This window comes from Ptiloglossa arizonensis, chromosome 1 (genome assembly GCF_051014685.1).
Source record: "Ptiloglossa arizonensis isolate GNS036 chromosome 1, iyPtiAriz1_principal, whole genome shotgun sequence".
Taxonomy (NCBI): Eukaryota; Metazoa; Arthropoda; class Insecta; order Hymenoptera; family Colletidae; genus Ptiloglossa; species Ptiloglossa arizonensis.
In genome coordinates this window covers 4,861,913-4,878,522 of record NC_135048.1, presented here as the reverse complement: position 1 = coordinate 4,878,522, position 16,610 = coordinate 4,861,913, and the positions used below count along the sequence as shown (strand labels likewise).

Genomic DNA, 16,610 nt, shown 5'->3' with positions numbered 1-16,610 from the left:
GATTGTACGGTTCGCGGGTGTGCGATCGTTCGTGGTGGTTACACGGGGTTCACGGAACGGGGGATGAAAGTCTTCGATGGAGCGGCGCGATCGCAGCATCCGTTCTCGCGTTTCGGCACAAACGTCGAGCTCGTACACGGGAACGACGAGAGCCAGCGGTGCGGAGGCTTCTTACACGGTGGGCCTCGCGCTACGTGATTGATTGATCGGCCAAGAGGATAATAGAAAAGAACGTCGATGCCAGTCGACGACCCCGCGGCCCAGGTGGGGGGTGTCCTCTCGTGAGAACGGGCGAACACACGTTCACACGGTGAGACTACGCGTGGAAAGGAAGCTGACAAGTGCATCGTGCTCGTCGCGGTTTCTCCTCGATTTCCATGCGGGCTTCTGATCGCCACCGGCCACGAGTCGGAGCTGTACGATCGGTCTGACCCGTCGTGTCGTACGGAGCTACGCGAGGATTCGCCTACGTATCGCGGTGAGCGTCGCGGAGAGCTTTCGTCTTCAACGGGGGAGAGAATAAACAAAAGGACCAGGGATCCGTGCGTGTACGGTCGGCGAAGCGACCAACGATAAAGAAGGACGGACACGTCGAGGAGCGGGACAGGGTGAGCCGCGTCTCTCCTCGCGAGTGAAACAGTGCGCTCTCGTCTTTAATTTTTCAACTAGCCCGCAAGCGACGACGCGATTGGCCGGAACCCGTACCGGGAACCTTCGACGCGGATACGCGTAAGCGAATTTTACTGCTCGGAGGTCGACGCGCTCGGTGACTCTGTGCTCGGGTCTCGGGCGACGCGGAACACACGCACCACGCGCAAAAGGACACCCGGTCCGCGGAGATAACCTCCGATGCGACACGAGTCGTCGAATAATCGAGCGGAGCTACACCCTAACGAACCGAAACTCTCAGGTTCGCCGTGAAAGTTTTCCAGAATTCAATTAGCCAGTTGTTGCTGCCGTCGCTGCCGGTGTGGTGTCTTCCGTTTCGCGGCCTCGAGAACTTCCGGGGGTAGGGGGGAGGGCACCGGGGGGGAGTGAGGGAGAGGGACAGGGGGGGAGGATGGTGGTGGTTACCGGAGGGTGCCGCGTTCGAGGAGAGAGGGGATTGGAAATTATTGCCCGGCTCCGCGGGCCGACTTTGTGACTAATTTATGATCGATATAAATTTCGCGGCGCATTACGCGGGCATACCATTAGCGGCGTCAGCAATTAATATGCCTTAGTAGGCGGTCGGAAACGCTCGACGGGGCGAGAACCCGCGGCCTGGAATTCTCCAGGCGTGTTCGAGCGATTCCGCGTCGCTAGCGCGGTGTCCGCGTCGGTCCGAGAAAACCGTTACATAATCGCGCGATTGTTGCTCCTTTGTTGCAGATTGAACCCGGCGAGGCGTGCGATCGGGAAAGTAGGCCGGCCGACGGGGCGCGCGCGTGCAACGGAGGGCGCACTTAATCAGAATGAAATCTAAGAACTCGGCAACAATAGGTTCGTGATGCCCGAAGGAGACCGGTCGGCGAAATGAAAGCCCCTGAGAAACAATGGAAGCGTCCACGCAAGCATGACGGCCCCATTCAGATTCGCAGACGGCATGCTTAGTGGTGGCCGAAGGAGTCGCTCAAGTAAGAATAAGCGGAGCGTCGTTCGGGGATTCGTAACTACCCGGATGGATTCGAACGACGGTTGCTTGCCGCTCGAATCAACTGGCCGCTCAAGGCCACTTGCTCGACCGCGAACCACCTCGCGAACCATCCCGGTATCAACAAATTTCGAAACTGGCTCTAACCACGAACAAGTAGATTCACATTTTGCCCGTTGTCTTTAACGAGGAAACGTTTAGGGGCTACCAGTAACGAGAAAGTAGTGGTATTGTTGGAGATTTGAGATAACTAAACGACACGTGGACTATTGGTCGTGAAAAGATTACGGGGTTACTTGGAGCAATTTTTTGCTTCGTTTCTTGTATCGGGGATATTTTACGTAAAGAGAGATGCATCTCTCTTGTATCGGGTCTCTAGAGCGAGCGTCTTTTGTCAGGTGATATCTTGGATAATGACAAAATGACACGTGGACCGATAGGTTGGTCGATAAGTTTTGTCGTTTTTTTCATTGCGAAAAGAATAGTATGACACTTCAATTTTGAGCAATTGTAAATATACGAATGAGTAAGTTTTGTCGTGTTTTCCATTGTGAAAAGAACGCTATGACTGTTTAACTTTGAGCAACTGTAAATATACGAATGAGTAAGTTTTATCTTTTTTTTTTTTATTGTAAAAAGAATAGTATGACACTTCAACTTTGAGTAACTGTAAATGTACGAATGAGTAAGTTTTGTAATTTTTTCCATTGAAAAAAGAATATTATGACTCTTCAACTTTGAGCAACTGTAAATATACGAATGAGTAAGTTTTATCTTTTTTTTTATTGTAAAAAGAATAGTATGACTCTTCAACTTTGAGCAACTGTAAATATACGAATGAGTAAGTTTTAACGTTTTTTCCATTGTAAAAAGAATAGTATGACTCTTCAACTTTGAGCAACTGTAAATGTACGAATGAGTAAGTTTTAACGTTTTTTCCATTGTAAAAAGAACTGTATGACACTTCAACTTTGAGTAACAGTGAATATACGAATGAGTAAGTTTTATCTTTTTTTTATTGTAAAAAGAATAGTATGACTCTTCAACTTTGAGCAACTGTGAATATACGAATGTGTAAGTTTTGTCGTTTTTTTCATTGTAAAAAGAATACTATGACACTTTAACTTTGAACAACTATAAATATACGAACGAGTCGATGGATCTAAAACTTCATGCATGTTCATCAAACGGTAGTACCATCCTTAGAAATATAAAACGAGGAACTTAATAGCTCCGTTTCTTATCGAACGACAAAACTTACCGAGCAACCTATTATTGCCTGTACAAAGAGAATGAGCTACTTGAAACAATATTTAGCCTTGCCTTCTACATCGGTGATACTTTATTTAAAGTAACATATAACTCTCTTCTATGAGCTCTCTGGAGCGATAGTCTTTCGCTCGAAGATACCTTGGATAATGACTTCGTGCTTTTGATTCGTCTTCGTTTTCGAAATATCAAAGCTGCAATAGTATAAACCGCGTTTTTAATTTTTAAAAACACTCATTTATACGCAACTATATTTTACATTTATTTATGCCGGTCCGGACCGATTTAAACAAATTGTTCGAAATATCCAAATTGCTTCTATGCGTGCAAAAAAATTATTATTAATTGTAAAAGCAGCCTTTCTGAGTTTTTCCATCAATTCATTGCATGTATTAGATACTCTGTTTAAATACACTTTCGATTGCTTGTAACCTCAGAAAGATGTTCAATGGTCTCTCTTATCGATACAAAACGTAATTATCAAAAAAGGGTCAGTGGTCTCTCTTATCGATACTAAACATAAACATCACAGGAACGAACAAGTTACTTCGATAAATATAGTAATAGTATGCTAACTCGACGACTATCAGTATTTCTGTTTACATCTCGAAAACGAGGACAAATCGATCAATGGCATGTGTAACATTTTTTGCTAGAAACGATCTCGGTTCAGATCCGAGACATCTTGTATATAAAACTTCGAAAAGAATGGTAAAAAAAATACGCAAGAAGGTGATCGGGATTTGAACCCTGATTTTACGAGTAATAAAACTGGAAGTATAAACGGATACCACGTTGTTTACAGTATATACGTATAACTTTGATTACAATCGTCAAAAAATTCTGCGAAAAAGAACGATCAGGATTCAAATCTTGCCAGTAACAGAGCCACAATTACAGAATCTGGTCAAATAATATCTGCGAGCGGGTACGACGTGATTCTTGGTGCAAAGATTTAAAAAAAAAAAATGTAAAATAAAACTTGTTCATCTTCGATTTTCGAGAAAATCGAATTTGAAAATCCACTATATATATTTGCTGTTACGGGTAAGGTACAGTTTGTCGAGCGACGTTTAACGCGTATTGTGTTTGCGAACAATGTCTACGCGGTATTCAAAGGCTGGTACATTCAAGTAAATACACAAAGAAAATTTTTAATCGACAGAATTTTATTCGATCGGTTAGAGAATTGTTAAAACTGTTGTCTCGTTAAACGAAAACTAATTGCTCGACATTGTAGAACGTTGTTCGCAAACGCGATACACGTTATAAGTCGCTCGACGACCCGCATTTCAATCGTAACAGTACATGCATGGAGTGGATTTTCAAACTTAATTTTCTCGCAAACTGAACATTGAATGAAAAAATTGTATTCTGTATTTTTTGCTTATTTTTTTACAAAGAATCACGTCGTACCCGTTTGAACATACTATTTGATCTGTATAAACAACCTATCGATTCGATCAACAAAACGAGTAGCTGTGTACCAACCACACGATTGAAACACATTTCGCGGATAAGTACACTTTTTGTAAATATAAAAACATAAATACATAATATATTAATATTTACAAGTGTACATTAATATCTATTGGAAATATTCGGACGATTAATACCTATTAGAAAATAAGAAAATAGTAGGTTGCACGATAAGTTTTGTCGTTCGATAAGAAATCGAGCTATTAGTTTCGTCGTTTTATTTTTCTAACAGTGATACTACTGTTTGATGAACATGTGTGCAGTTTCGTGTAGATCTGTCGATTAATTCATATATTTACAGTTGCTCAAAGTTGAAATGTCATAATATTTTTTTCACAATAGAAAAAACGACAAAACTTACTCATTCGTATATTTATAATTGCTCAAAGTTGAAGTGCCATAGTATTCTTTTTACAATGAGAAAAACGACAAAACTTACACATTCGTATATTCACAGTTACTCAAAGTTGAAGTATCATAATATTCTTTTCACAATGGAAAAAAAGAAAAAACTTACTCATTCGTACATTTATAGTTACTCAAAGTTGAAGTGTCACAGTATTCTTTTCACAATGGAAAAAACGACAAAACTCACTCATTCGTATATTTACAGTTGCTCAAAGTGAAAGTGTCATAGTATTCTTTTCACAATGGAAAAAACGACAAAGCTCACTCATTCGTATATTTACAGTTTCTCAAAATTGAAATAACATAGTATTCTTTTTAGAATGGAAAAGAACGACAAAACTTACTCATTCGTATATTTATAATTGCTCAAAGTTGAAGTGTCATGGTACTCTTATTACAATGGAAAAAACGACAAAACTTATCGAACAATCAAGTATTTTCTCGTGCTGGTTAGTTCGTCAGCAATTAATGCTACACGTATCGTTTTGTCATTATGCAAGGTTTCCAACAATACCGATACGTACCTCGATTCTCCACAAAGGAATATTTCCTTGCAAGTAGTCTACTCAAGAGTTCCAGCGATTCTGCCACATTGTTAGTGTACCTTTCTCTCCTCGTCCCTTGGCTCGGATCTTTTCGACCGAGTAAAATCTTCTTCGTGCTTCGTCTTCGTTCCGTGGAAGATGAAAAACTCACGGATGGTCGAATAGAAAGAATACGGTAACATCTTCCCTAGAGCGAAGACGAAGCTCCAAGATCGAAGATTTGACATAGTCGAAGAGCTTGGAGACGAGACCAGGTTTGGAATCCAAGCTGAACGTAGAGAAGAGAGCAACAATGGCGGACAGTAAGGAGTATACTCCAACTGTGACTTTACGCAGAGCCAGTTTCAACATTTTTTGTCTCCATCTACGCATCGTCGCGATGTTTTTAGACACTATCGAGAGCTGAAACGATTTGTCAATGACATCTGAGTCCCATTGGTCGGTATTTCGTGCGTTCGTAACGCATGCGACTACGGAGAGACCTATTGGCCGATAATCGATAAACATAAACAGTTACACCGCTGATAGCCTGGCTCGCTGTCCGCTCTCTGTTTAGAGATCGTATTCCACGAAGCGGAGAAGCGTTCGTCTTACATTCTGGTAATCCTCTGAACGAATCTTTTCAACTTTTAATAGTACGCTCGAACGTGTTACGGAAGAAACTTCGTTTGTCTTCCACCTGCCAATGAAATCTACCCAAAGATCAACCACGGGTTAGGTTTCATTGTTCTAAATCCCATTCAACCTCTTCTTTTTCACCGTTCGGAAAGTAAAATCACGTATCAGGCCCTTAGTCTTGTTAAATGAGCAGTCCATATCCGTTCGTTCGATGGTATTTCATGGTTTCGAGGTCTATAGTTACAACGGTTGGGGTAATATACTCGCTTCGGCCAAAATGTCATCAGGAACGTACGAATGCGTTCGCAATTATCGTTTTGAGAAACACGGGCAACCGACTTGCACGTAATAATCGAAATTGTCTTGCACGCGATAATCATTGTTCCGCGTTTCAGTTTAATTTCCACGTTACGAATTAAATTCGTTCAATTTGTCTTTTTCTTCCGTTCGCAAAATAATGTTCCACTATCCAAGCCGAGTACCGATACTCTGCAAACTTTCGCGTGATATTTTACCTCTTTATTGTAATATTTCACAGTTTTACCCTGTCGGTTGCACCGTATATGACTATTGTGTAATTAACAAGAGAAGAGGATTTATATTATATTTCTCATCCCCGATGAACGCATTTCTGATTTCAGATCCCCTGAACAATGCGTGAAAATTACACAAGATGAAAAATCCCCGATTCCGTTAGTAATTCATTGATCCCTTTGCTTTCGACTCGGTTCGCTTTTGTACCACCCCCGACTTCCGGAATATGCGTTTTATCGAACGTGAAATATCATTTGATAGCACTTCTCGTAACCGTTTGTTTAAATTTCTGTTAGAATTACCGTATTTAATCCGTAATTGTACAATTGACGAATCATTCCGTCGTTTCGGTGTCCACGATTTGTTGTTTGTTCTTCTCGGAACAACGTTCTCGATCAACGGCACGATTATCGTTAAAAGAAACACGTTATTCGAAGCTTGAAAATAATTCAGTTAATATTCACAGATTCGTTTTTCATCCACGCGCATTTTCATTTCCACGTAGACAACATTTCCCAACGATAGATGAAAGCTTCCTGTCTCTCTAATTCGTTAATATTCGCAAATCTGTTTTCATCCATTCACTTCTATTTATTCCTAAATAAATAATATTTCCCAACGATACACGGTAGCTTCCGGTTATTCGTTTAATCGAAGAGTTAAAAAATGGAACACGCGTTGGAAAAGTTTTCAAATTTTAATTATAATTCTCGTTAAAAGACCTCTCCGAATGCTAACGGGTCAATCGCGAGGTTCTCACGCATGGAGACATCCTTTGCGTAGAGTGAAACGAATATAATTAACAAACTATTCCACGTTCGAGTAAAATTGCTTTCGCGAACGAGTCGCGAGTTCTATCGATTCTGTTTAAAATTTCGAAAGAGGCTTATTCTTCGTAGGATGTTGTTCTTTCGACCATTTGCTGTAGCATCTTCATCGAATGTTTCTCGGAAAGCCAGCTCGAGTGTCGATCTTAGTTAAACAAATCAAAAGAGTTTAGTAATTTCACACGATTAGAGTTCACGAAGGTATCGTGTCCTTCGAAGATTCAAGTTTGCATTTTCTGTTGGCCAATGGCGGTTTTTTACGCATCGATGGAACAATACAACAGCAGAAAAGGATACGATTCTTCGGTGTGACGCAAATAGAAACACGATACGTTTACAGAATACGCAAAGGGTACTGTTGTCCGAGCATGTAACTATAGTCGCAACAGTGGTCGATTTCTTCGATATCGAATATTTAAAAAGAACGCGACGAATTCGGGAATAAATTCCGCGAAACCGTGTGCAATGATCATTTTTATGCTGCTTAAATGTTCTCTTCTCTCCTTTAACCACCGATATAACTCACGGAGCAAAGATCGTTTCGAGCTCGCGTACAGTCTCGATTTTACTGAAAAGCTGCGTATCGATTTACCCGAGAGCTTTCGCATTTCGTAATAAAAAAAAAGAAAAAGTTCTTACATCCTTTTTTATCAAACGGCAGCGATGATTAAACGTACGCCCGGGAACAGAGACAGCGATGAACAGTCTAACCCTTTTGTAAGTTTTCGTCCCGTTGCCGGACCGATGTCGAGTATTCTTTCATCGTTCACGTTTTACAAATGTTTTCAGCCGTTACCTCGTTAACAGCGTTAAAATCGACGAGCACGTGTCACGTTTAGTCGCGCAACGTGTAATAACGCGTTAAGTAGCGCCGCTTATGTCGAGCGGGCAGCATGTTAATCCGGAAATTATCGCGCGTAATTTTACGTGCAAGCACAAATGGGTTAAATGACAGAGCACCCCGTGTGAAGACGCAGAAGGTTTCAAAACATTTGGCGTGAATTGTGGCAGTTAGTCGTCGGTAGTCACCCGCGCTCGGCAAATTCGCGGCTATTTCGGTAGTGTCTACGAACGACATGCACTTCGAGATAGATTATCCCGGGCACATAGTTATTTTCCGTGTCGCGGTGGTTCACTGTGCGAGGATGAATCCAATTTACTAATCAGCTCCGGCGTTTCGCGTAAAGCGAGCGAATAAGAGATATGTAAATGAACGAAAATATCAGAGGCAGGTTGTCAGAGGTGCTTCCAAAGGTAACAAGAACCCCGGTGGTTCTTTTCGGTAGTTTGTACACGTCTAAATTTGTTTCCCGTTTGTTATGTGCGTGTGTACACAATTGGATCACTTACCAACGCGTTAAAAAGTGTTTTGACGTTGTTGGAAAATTTCTACGTTTGCCTGGAGCTCCAACTACCGCACTCCAGTTGTCTACAGAGTTCGGGGATTTCGATCGAGAAACCTCGTCTCGGACAATGTTAGATGCTTTCTAGACTTACTTTTCATCGTAAACATTATTGAACTACCTGCTAATACGTTAAAAAGTGTTTTGACGTTGTTGGAAAATTTGTACACTTGTCCAGCTCCAACTACCACTTTCCAATTGTCTACAGAGTTCGGGGATTTCGATCGAGAAACCTCGTCTCGGACAATGTTAGTTGCTTTCTAGACTTACTTTTCAACGTAAACATTGTTGAAGTACCTGCTAATACGTTAAAAAGTGTTTTGACGTTGTTGGAAAATTTGTACATTTGTCCAACTTCAACTACCGCACTGGAGTTGTCTACAGAATTCAGAGATTTCGATCGAGAAACCTCGTTCGAATGATGTTAGTTGCTTTCTAGACTTATCGTGCAATGTAAACACTATTAGACCGTCTACTGATACGTTAAAAAGTGTTTCGACGTTGTTGGAAAATTTGTACGTTTCAACAATCTCGTTTCAGTCGTCTACGGAATTCAGAGATTTCGATCGAGAAACCTCGTCTCGGACAATATTAGTTGCTTTCTAGACTTACTTTTCAAAGTAAACATTGTTGAACTATCTGCCAATACGTTAAAAAGTGTTTTGACGTTATTGGAAAATTTGTACATTTGCCTAGCTCCAACTACCGCTCTCCAATTGTCTACATCGTTCAGGGATTTCGATCGAGAAATTTCGTTTCGAATTATATCGGTTGCTACCTAGACTTACTATGCAAAGTAAGCACTATTGGACCATCTACTAACTCGTTGAAAAGTGTTTTCACGTTGTTGGAAAATTCGTACGTTTCAACAATCGCGCTTCAATCATGCACGAGTTTGGAAATTTCGATCGACTAGGTGTTCATTGTGTAGTATACGCTTATTAATATTTGCGGGTTTCGGATTATATTAGTCGGTACCCAGCGGCGATTGCCCGAGGCTTTGATATTATTCGAAATTTCGACGTACCTCGCAGTCATAGTATACCCACAACATTCGTACGTTGGGGTGTATATTTGGGTTACCGAGGTTCCATCGCGCGAAACAGGTTTCATCGTTCGAAATGTTTGTTTTAACTTGAACGGAAGGAATTGTTCACGTGTTTCTCTCTCCTTGCAGATATCTAATCGGTGGAGGGGCCATTCACAGGAACGAATAGCAGCTGCTGAAAAGAAACAGACTGTGGCATGTTAGGGGCAAAGCATCACCCTCTACGAGGGCGCATACTGCTTGCCATCTTCTTTCTACTCGGTACGTTCGCTCTGCTATCCCGAGCAGCCGCCTTCCCGGATTGGACCGACTGTCCAGCTGTGTGTCGGTGCAAATGGACATCTGGAAAGAAATCAGCCCTGTGCCCTGACGCCGGCCTAACGTCTTTACCCGCGTCGTTGGACCCCGACATGCAAGTACTGGACCTGTCGGGGAACAAGATACCGGCGCTGCAATCGGAGATCTTCAAGCGATCCGGACTGTTGAACCTGCAGAGGGTGTTTCTGAGGAACGCTGGCATCCATCAGATCCACGCAGACTCGTTCAGGGATATGAGGATCTTAGTCGAGATCGATCTGTCGGACAACCACGTGAGGTCTCTCGAGCCGGGTACGTTCCTTGGCAACGAAAGGCTGAGGATCCTAATTTTAAGCGGCAATCCTCTCCGCGTTCTGAGGAGCCAACAATTCCCGGTTCTGCAGCATCTACGGAACCTGGAGCTACAGAGATGTATGCTCTCGGAGATCCACGGCGAGGCGTTCGTTCATCTCACCGGGCTGGAGTCTCTGAGACTCGATCAGAACGAGCTGGAGTATCTGGGTGTGTCGGTGATATCGCGTCTGCCGCGTCTGAAAACTTTAACCACGGACGGTAACCGGTGGAGTTGCGACTGCAGGCTTCGTGATTTCCGTGCCTGGTTGATCCCCGACGTTCCCAACAAACTGTATTCTGTGCCTCAACTGTGTTCATCGCCGTCGCGATTGCAGGGTCGTAAGTGGGAGGACGTGAAACCGTCAGAGTTTGCTTGCCAGCCGGAGGTGTACGTGCTGGCCAGCAGCATTCAGGAGGAGATAAACGGGAACCTGAGTCTGGCATGTTTGGCGACCGGTGATCCCGAACCGGAGATCTGGTGGCAATTGAACGGTGGTCCGGTGAACGCTACCAAGCTAACCGAGCAGACATACTCAGGGACTTACGTCACTTACGCGAACTCCGATGTCGGAACGGCCTACAACGAACGATCCACGTTCGACACGTTCCCCGAGAAGTGGAGCAACCTAACCGTTTACAATGCCAGCGACGGTGACGCGGGAGAGTATGCCTGTTTCGCGAAGAACATCGCCGGTTTGGCAAGGGACACGGTCAGTGTGGCAATTCCGCGTGTGTACACAGCACCGACGCTCTCGCAGAGTGATAATTGGTTGTTATGGGTCACCCTTGGTGGCGGTGGTGCCGCTGTCTTGTGCGCCTCGATATCCGCGGTTTTGGTGGCACTGTGCGTGTGTGGTGGGTCCCGTCGGCACAGCGCTCGCGAGAAGGTGAAACTACAGAGCAGCACCAGCTTCGGCGACCAAGAGAAGAAGCTTCTCGACTTGTCCGTGACGACAACGACACCGGGGAACAGCAACGATCAGGGAAGCGGTCACGGTAGCCTGGTGGAGGCCTATAGCTCAGGGGACCTGGAACTGGCGGAGAGGGGCTCGATTTGCGATCCTATGAGCGCGGCCACGGTCACCGTGGAGAGACTGAGACCCGAAGTTACCAGTGGTTCCGTGAACGCGATGAGGGCGCTACCGTGCGCCGCGATATTCCCACCACCACCGCCGGAATTCACCAGCGGCGTTCTACCCGCTGGGATTTTCGGCAATATCTTCATCTCAGTATCGGTACCCCAGGATTCCTCGGATCGTTGTTACCCGGACCTTCTCGATATACCTGTTCACGGCGCGAGCGGCGTGGTGAACAAAACGAGCGCTGCGGTCGCAGCGGCCACGAGCGTCTCCAGTTTCGCGACGCTACCGCGACGAGCGCTGCGATCGACCGATCTCTGTTCGCCTTACGACAATATGGGACCCCGTGTCACGGCCAACGGTAGTTCCGCGTTTTCACTAACGGACGTGGACTTACGATTATCGCCCCCACCACCGCCGCGGATCATTCAACCGCCCCACGAGTTCGTCTCCCTGTAAAGACACGCCCGGGGACCGGCTTTCGAGCAAATAGTCGGTATACTTGTTCAGAGCTCATCCGTCGCTTTCTTCCCACGTTCAGTCGCATCGTCCTTAAACGGTATCGTTCGTTGTGTTCGTCGTCGACGGTATTTCAAGTGTATCTGCATTTTATACGGTGAGCCATTGGCCTACCCGAGTGAGATAAGCAAAACAACAGTGGTCGTTTTCTGGTTTTTCGAACCATTTCGGTTGCCAATTTCTCTCCCGATTGCTCGTGAGATTACGCGAACCTTGCAAGTGGAACGTCGAGGGTGACTCGATTTTAATGAGATTTCGCAGATTCGTTGGTTTACGCGGACAATAATCGTGATCGGAATTATAGCCGCAAATTGCCAACCAGTTATGAACAAAACAAGTGCAAAGTTTGGGAAAATTCGCTTAGTTAGGCATACTTGAGTGGTAGAGCATCCACGCTAACAGTACCTGTGATGTAGTAGTAGACTTGGGAGACTGTTTATATTATACTTTGTTCTCGGATTCAAGTCTCACGCTGCGTAGAATCTTTATTCAATTAATCGTATTGTACTATATTATTTTTTAACAATTAGTTGAAAAACTTAACTTGAAACATTTTTATTCGTTTTTCTTGTTTCTTTTTTTAACTTATTTCATTCGATAATGACTATACAGGTAATCGTTCATTTTATTAACTATAATTGTAAGTAAATAGGTGGAAATAAAAAGGTGTGCATACTTTGAGGTATGAACAAAACAGTTTTACCCCGAACCTGTACATTTAGGTGAAATTCGTCATAGAAGTCTCCTACGTTTGCCACTACGTCACAGTTACCATTGGTGGTCGTGCTCTATTACTCAAGTATACCTGACTGAACAATATTTCGAAACTGTATACTTTCATAACTGGCTGACCATTTGCCACTATAATTCCGATTGTTGCGTATGTAAATCTATAAGCCTTCCAAGTTCCATTAAAATCTACGAGTGTCACTCGCGAGATTCCTCTTGTCGGAGCGATTGATTCGTTCTCGAAAGCATTTTTACGACACACCGACAATCCCAACGCTTCGAATCGCGCATTTATGATTCAACATCATCAATATATACGTTCTCGTCACTTGGTAAGCGAATGGCTCACATTTTTAACCATCAAAATCCACTCCTCAAACGTACATTGGGTAAGGTGTATGCATACAGGGACCTAGAAAGTTTGTATCTCGTGCGTATATTAAAGACGTCCGGCAGGTTATCGAAAGTAGTATACAGAATATTTGATCGAATCCACTCCAGTTATGTCTGTCCAACCTATTCGATTATGTAAGACATCGAGTTTCGGAACTGCGCGTTTCCCTTGATGAAAATCACGCGAAACCCTAGCCAACGATGCCTGCTGAAGCAATTCCTGGTAACCTCGCTGAAAAAGGATTTTTCATTTTGTAAATAGCTTCGAAGGTATGGGATTAAATTCGTTCGTTGCTCAAGCATCAGACGTGCACTCGAGGCCTGATGCAATGACGTAAGAGTTGACGTTTTTTATACAAAAAATAGTTTAAACGTGTTAGGGCAACGTCTCTCAGAGTTTACTGCTTCGTGGTGCAAAAGACTCCCTGTGCGTTAGATGCGTTCCATTAACTTTGGATACGTCTTACCAGCTTCTATTCACCGAACTCTTTCAGCTCGATCCGATGATTAATTCGTACTTGTTTGTCAAATTCTTGGGTTTCGTTCCGGATTTGCTGTTTGGATTCGTCAATGAGACTACCGTTCAAGGCCTCGTCCCTCGCTGTGAATCACGCTAAACGTAACGCACGCTTTTTGTCTCTCAAACACAACAGGTAGAGCGAATGTGGAGCAAAAAGAGAAGAATCAGAGTGGTGGGGGTAACCAGATGGTGTGGCGGAGATATCTCCTTCGTAGCTGGCTTTTGAGCAGACTGCTTATTTTGTTCTGACGTTTTTTTTAGGACACCTTAGACGTAATTATATTGCCAGAGACTCGATCCGTACCGTTTGTCAACGACAATTACAATTTCGATTTTACAAAATTCTCAAAATTATAAGCACACTTCTGATCGTTCGATTATATATTTCGACCTTTTTGAACCACGTACCTCGAATGTGTATCAATGTTGGTAAAAACTTGATTCGCACAGTTTGTTAACAATTGCAATTACAATTTTTTAAATTCTCAAAATTGCAAACACATTTCTGATTGTCCAATGATACGTTTCGACTTTTTTAAACCCCGTACCTCGGATGTATATCAATGTTGGTAAAAACTTGACTTTTGACACAGTTTGTTAACAATTGCAATTACAATTGTTTAAATTCTCAAAAGTACAAATGGATTTCTGACATTCCGGTGATATGTTTATTACGTTTCGACTTTTCAGTGTCGATAGAAACTTGATTCATCGTTGTTAATGATAATTTCAGTTCTAGAAATTCCCAAATAATCAAAATTCTCAAAAATCAGACAATATTTCCGTTCCACGCCATCGGACGACCGTACAACCAGCACGAATAACCGGAATAAAATTAAAATAAACGCAAACTTCGCGATAAAGGCAAATTAAACGGGGAACATTCGCATTCTGCCCCATACGGAGGGAACGGTGACGAGAAAGACAAACTGGCGAGGCACTCGGTCGGGTAGCCTTTCGGACGAGTCCATTTGCAGAGCCAGAACGAAACGCGGACCTCTCGTCGTCCTTTCCCCTTTCATCTTATCGTTCCAAAGCGGCGAAAAGTAATTCTCACGTTTCACGATACGCGCACGTAAGCTGGAAAACGCGCAGTTTCGAAAAACAAGCCCCTCGTCTGTCTGTTCGCTTGTCTGGCTGGCTTGCATGCTTGGTCAGCGTACAGTGGCTGCTCGCAGATGAAACGTGTACGATGAGTGCGTGTGTGATTAGATCTAAGTCTCTTCTAGTTGCCAATATCCACGGAGGCAGGAGGTTTGTACATAAAGATCCCGGGGGACTCCTCGCGGCGGAAGGAAGGACGAAGTAACGTTACCGGTTCTCTCCCTACTCATTCTCCAAGTGTATCACTAGTTTGTTACCGTACTCTACGTGTGTACATATTTGTTATCGCAGTACACGTATTATAGCGTGGCCGACGCGTACGCGTGCCCGCGTCGGTATCCATTATGAACACTTTGTCAATTAATAAAACGATTGAATTTTACACACATCGTGTCATCGTTCTAATTTATTCCGCCGAGGAGGCGATCGATCCGCGCGAGACGATACTCGCGACCGCCGCACGAACGAGAATTTGTTAACTTTAAGGTGTTCATTTTCGGGCAAGTGGACTTTGGAAGTTGATAACGGGGAACAGGTAACGAGCCAAAAACGGAACACTTTGTCGATACCGATGCCTCTCTCTGTAACGGATCGGACGCGACGATCGGTCGTTGGGTCTGCCGTGTGAAGTTTTCTCCATTTTTAAATAAAAATCTATAGAGCGATTCCTCGAAAGATGTTCACTCGACGAACCTTTACGAACGTACAGTCAACGATCGTAAACGGTGAGACGAGTCATTCACTAACGATCGTTTCAATTCTTCTATTTTCCGTTATACTTTCGCGCGACCGATGAATCAGAGAAGTTCTCTCGATGGAAATCGATCGAAACGTCTTATTAGGACCGTTTTTAATTGTAACTTCTAATTGCAATTCGTGTGTAATTTTAACGGTGCACCGACCTTGAAAGACGTCCATCGTTGCTCCCCAGTCGGGAACATCTTTCGAGGGGTTGCTGTACAGCATTTACAGTAACACTTTGAATTTCCTCATTAGCCACCTTCTTCTTCCATCTTGAAATGTGAATCCTACCAGTTGGTTTCTGCGTTATCGGATGACTATGTGTTTCACTAATGTGTTTCGGTCATTGTGTGCATCAGGTAGGTAGAACGAAATAAATAATACGGAAAATTAAGCCGATTGGCACACGAGAATTAAAGAAGTTTAATAAAAAATCAAGCAATGGTAGCACAAAAGGTAAACACCGATTTTGAAGGGCTGAGAATTGCTACGAAAAGAAACGGTGACGAACTTTTAACAACTTTTACTTTCCTGCTTCAGTTACAAACTTGGGAGACCCGTAGCTTGCATTCAGTAAGCAAAACAAAAGATTTCTCACCTTGATTCTTTTTATACTACTTCGAAATTAACTCAAAGTACTCTATAATTGTTCGACTCTGTTTTTATCGTATTGTGCATTTCGCGGCGGGTTTAAAAATGAAACGAAATATTAAGAATAAATGCACGAACACGGTTATCGCCGTTTCGTATCGCTTTAAATAGAACCGCACGGATTGGCAATCCAGACCTACCCGAACAAGTATTTATTTACCAAATTGTTGCACCGCGCCTAGTAATTGTATTAATTAGCCAGCTTTCGATGAAACGATGTAACACCAATTGTTATTGGAATTAAACGGTAGAATTATACAATTCTGATACAAGTTCCGTTAAAACATTGTACCATTAACAATCTTGGTACAAAAATGCACACGGCTTGTTTTAGTGACCGCTACCACTGATCGATTTCTATGCAAAGTATAATATCGATTTCCTTACTGGAATAGAGCTTCTACATTGAAACGTGAACGAACGATCGAGAGAGAAGAAGAATTCTTTCATTCGTGGAAA

At 43.2% G+C, this 16,610-nt stretch overlaps 1 protein-coding gene across 2 annotated transcripts; it reads left to right on the top strand.

Moving 5' to 3' along the window:
• Positions 1–70: 70 nt before the first annotated feature.
• LOC143143785 (uncharacterized) lies at positions 71–15,723 on the top strand. 2 transcript variants are annotated; one of them, XM_076305473.1, is made up of 3 exons: positions 71–608; positions 1,372–1,616; positions 9,894–15,723. In XM_076305473.1, the coding sequence occupies exon 3, from the start codon at positions 9,962–9,964 to the stop codon at positions 11,951–11,953; it is 1,992 nt and encodes a 663-aa protein (XP_076161588.1). In that variant the 5' UTR covers positions 71–608; positions 1,372–1,616; positions 9,894–9,961; the 3' UTR covers positions 11,954–15,723. The 2 variants fall into 2 exon arrangements, with proteins under 2 accessions (XP_076161588.1, XP_076161597.1); XM_076305482.1 differs by having other exon boundaries at positions 71–729.
• The last annotated feature ends 887 nt before the right edge of the window (positions 15,724–16,610 follow it).

Bases quoted from the DNA above. Each gene is read 5' to 3' on its own strand.
- LOC143143785 (XM_076305473.1), top strand. From the start codon at position 9,962: ATGTTAGGGGCAAAGCATCACCCTCTACGAGGGCGCATACTGCTTGCC.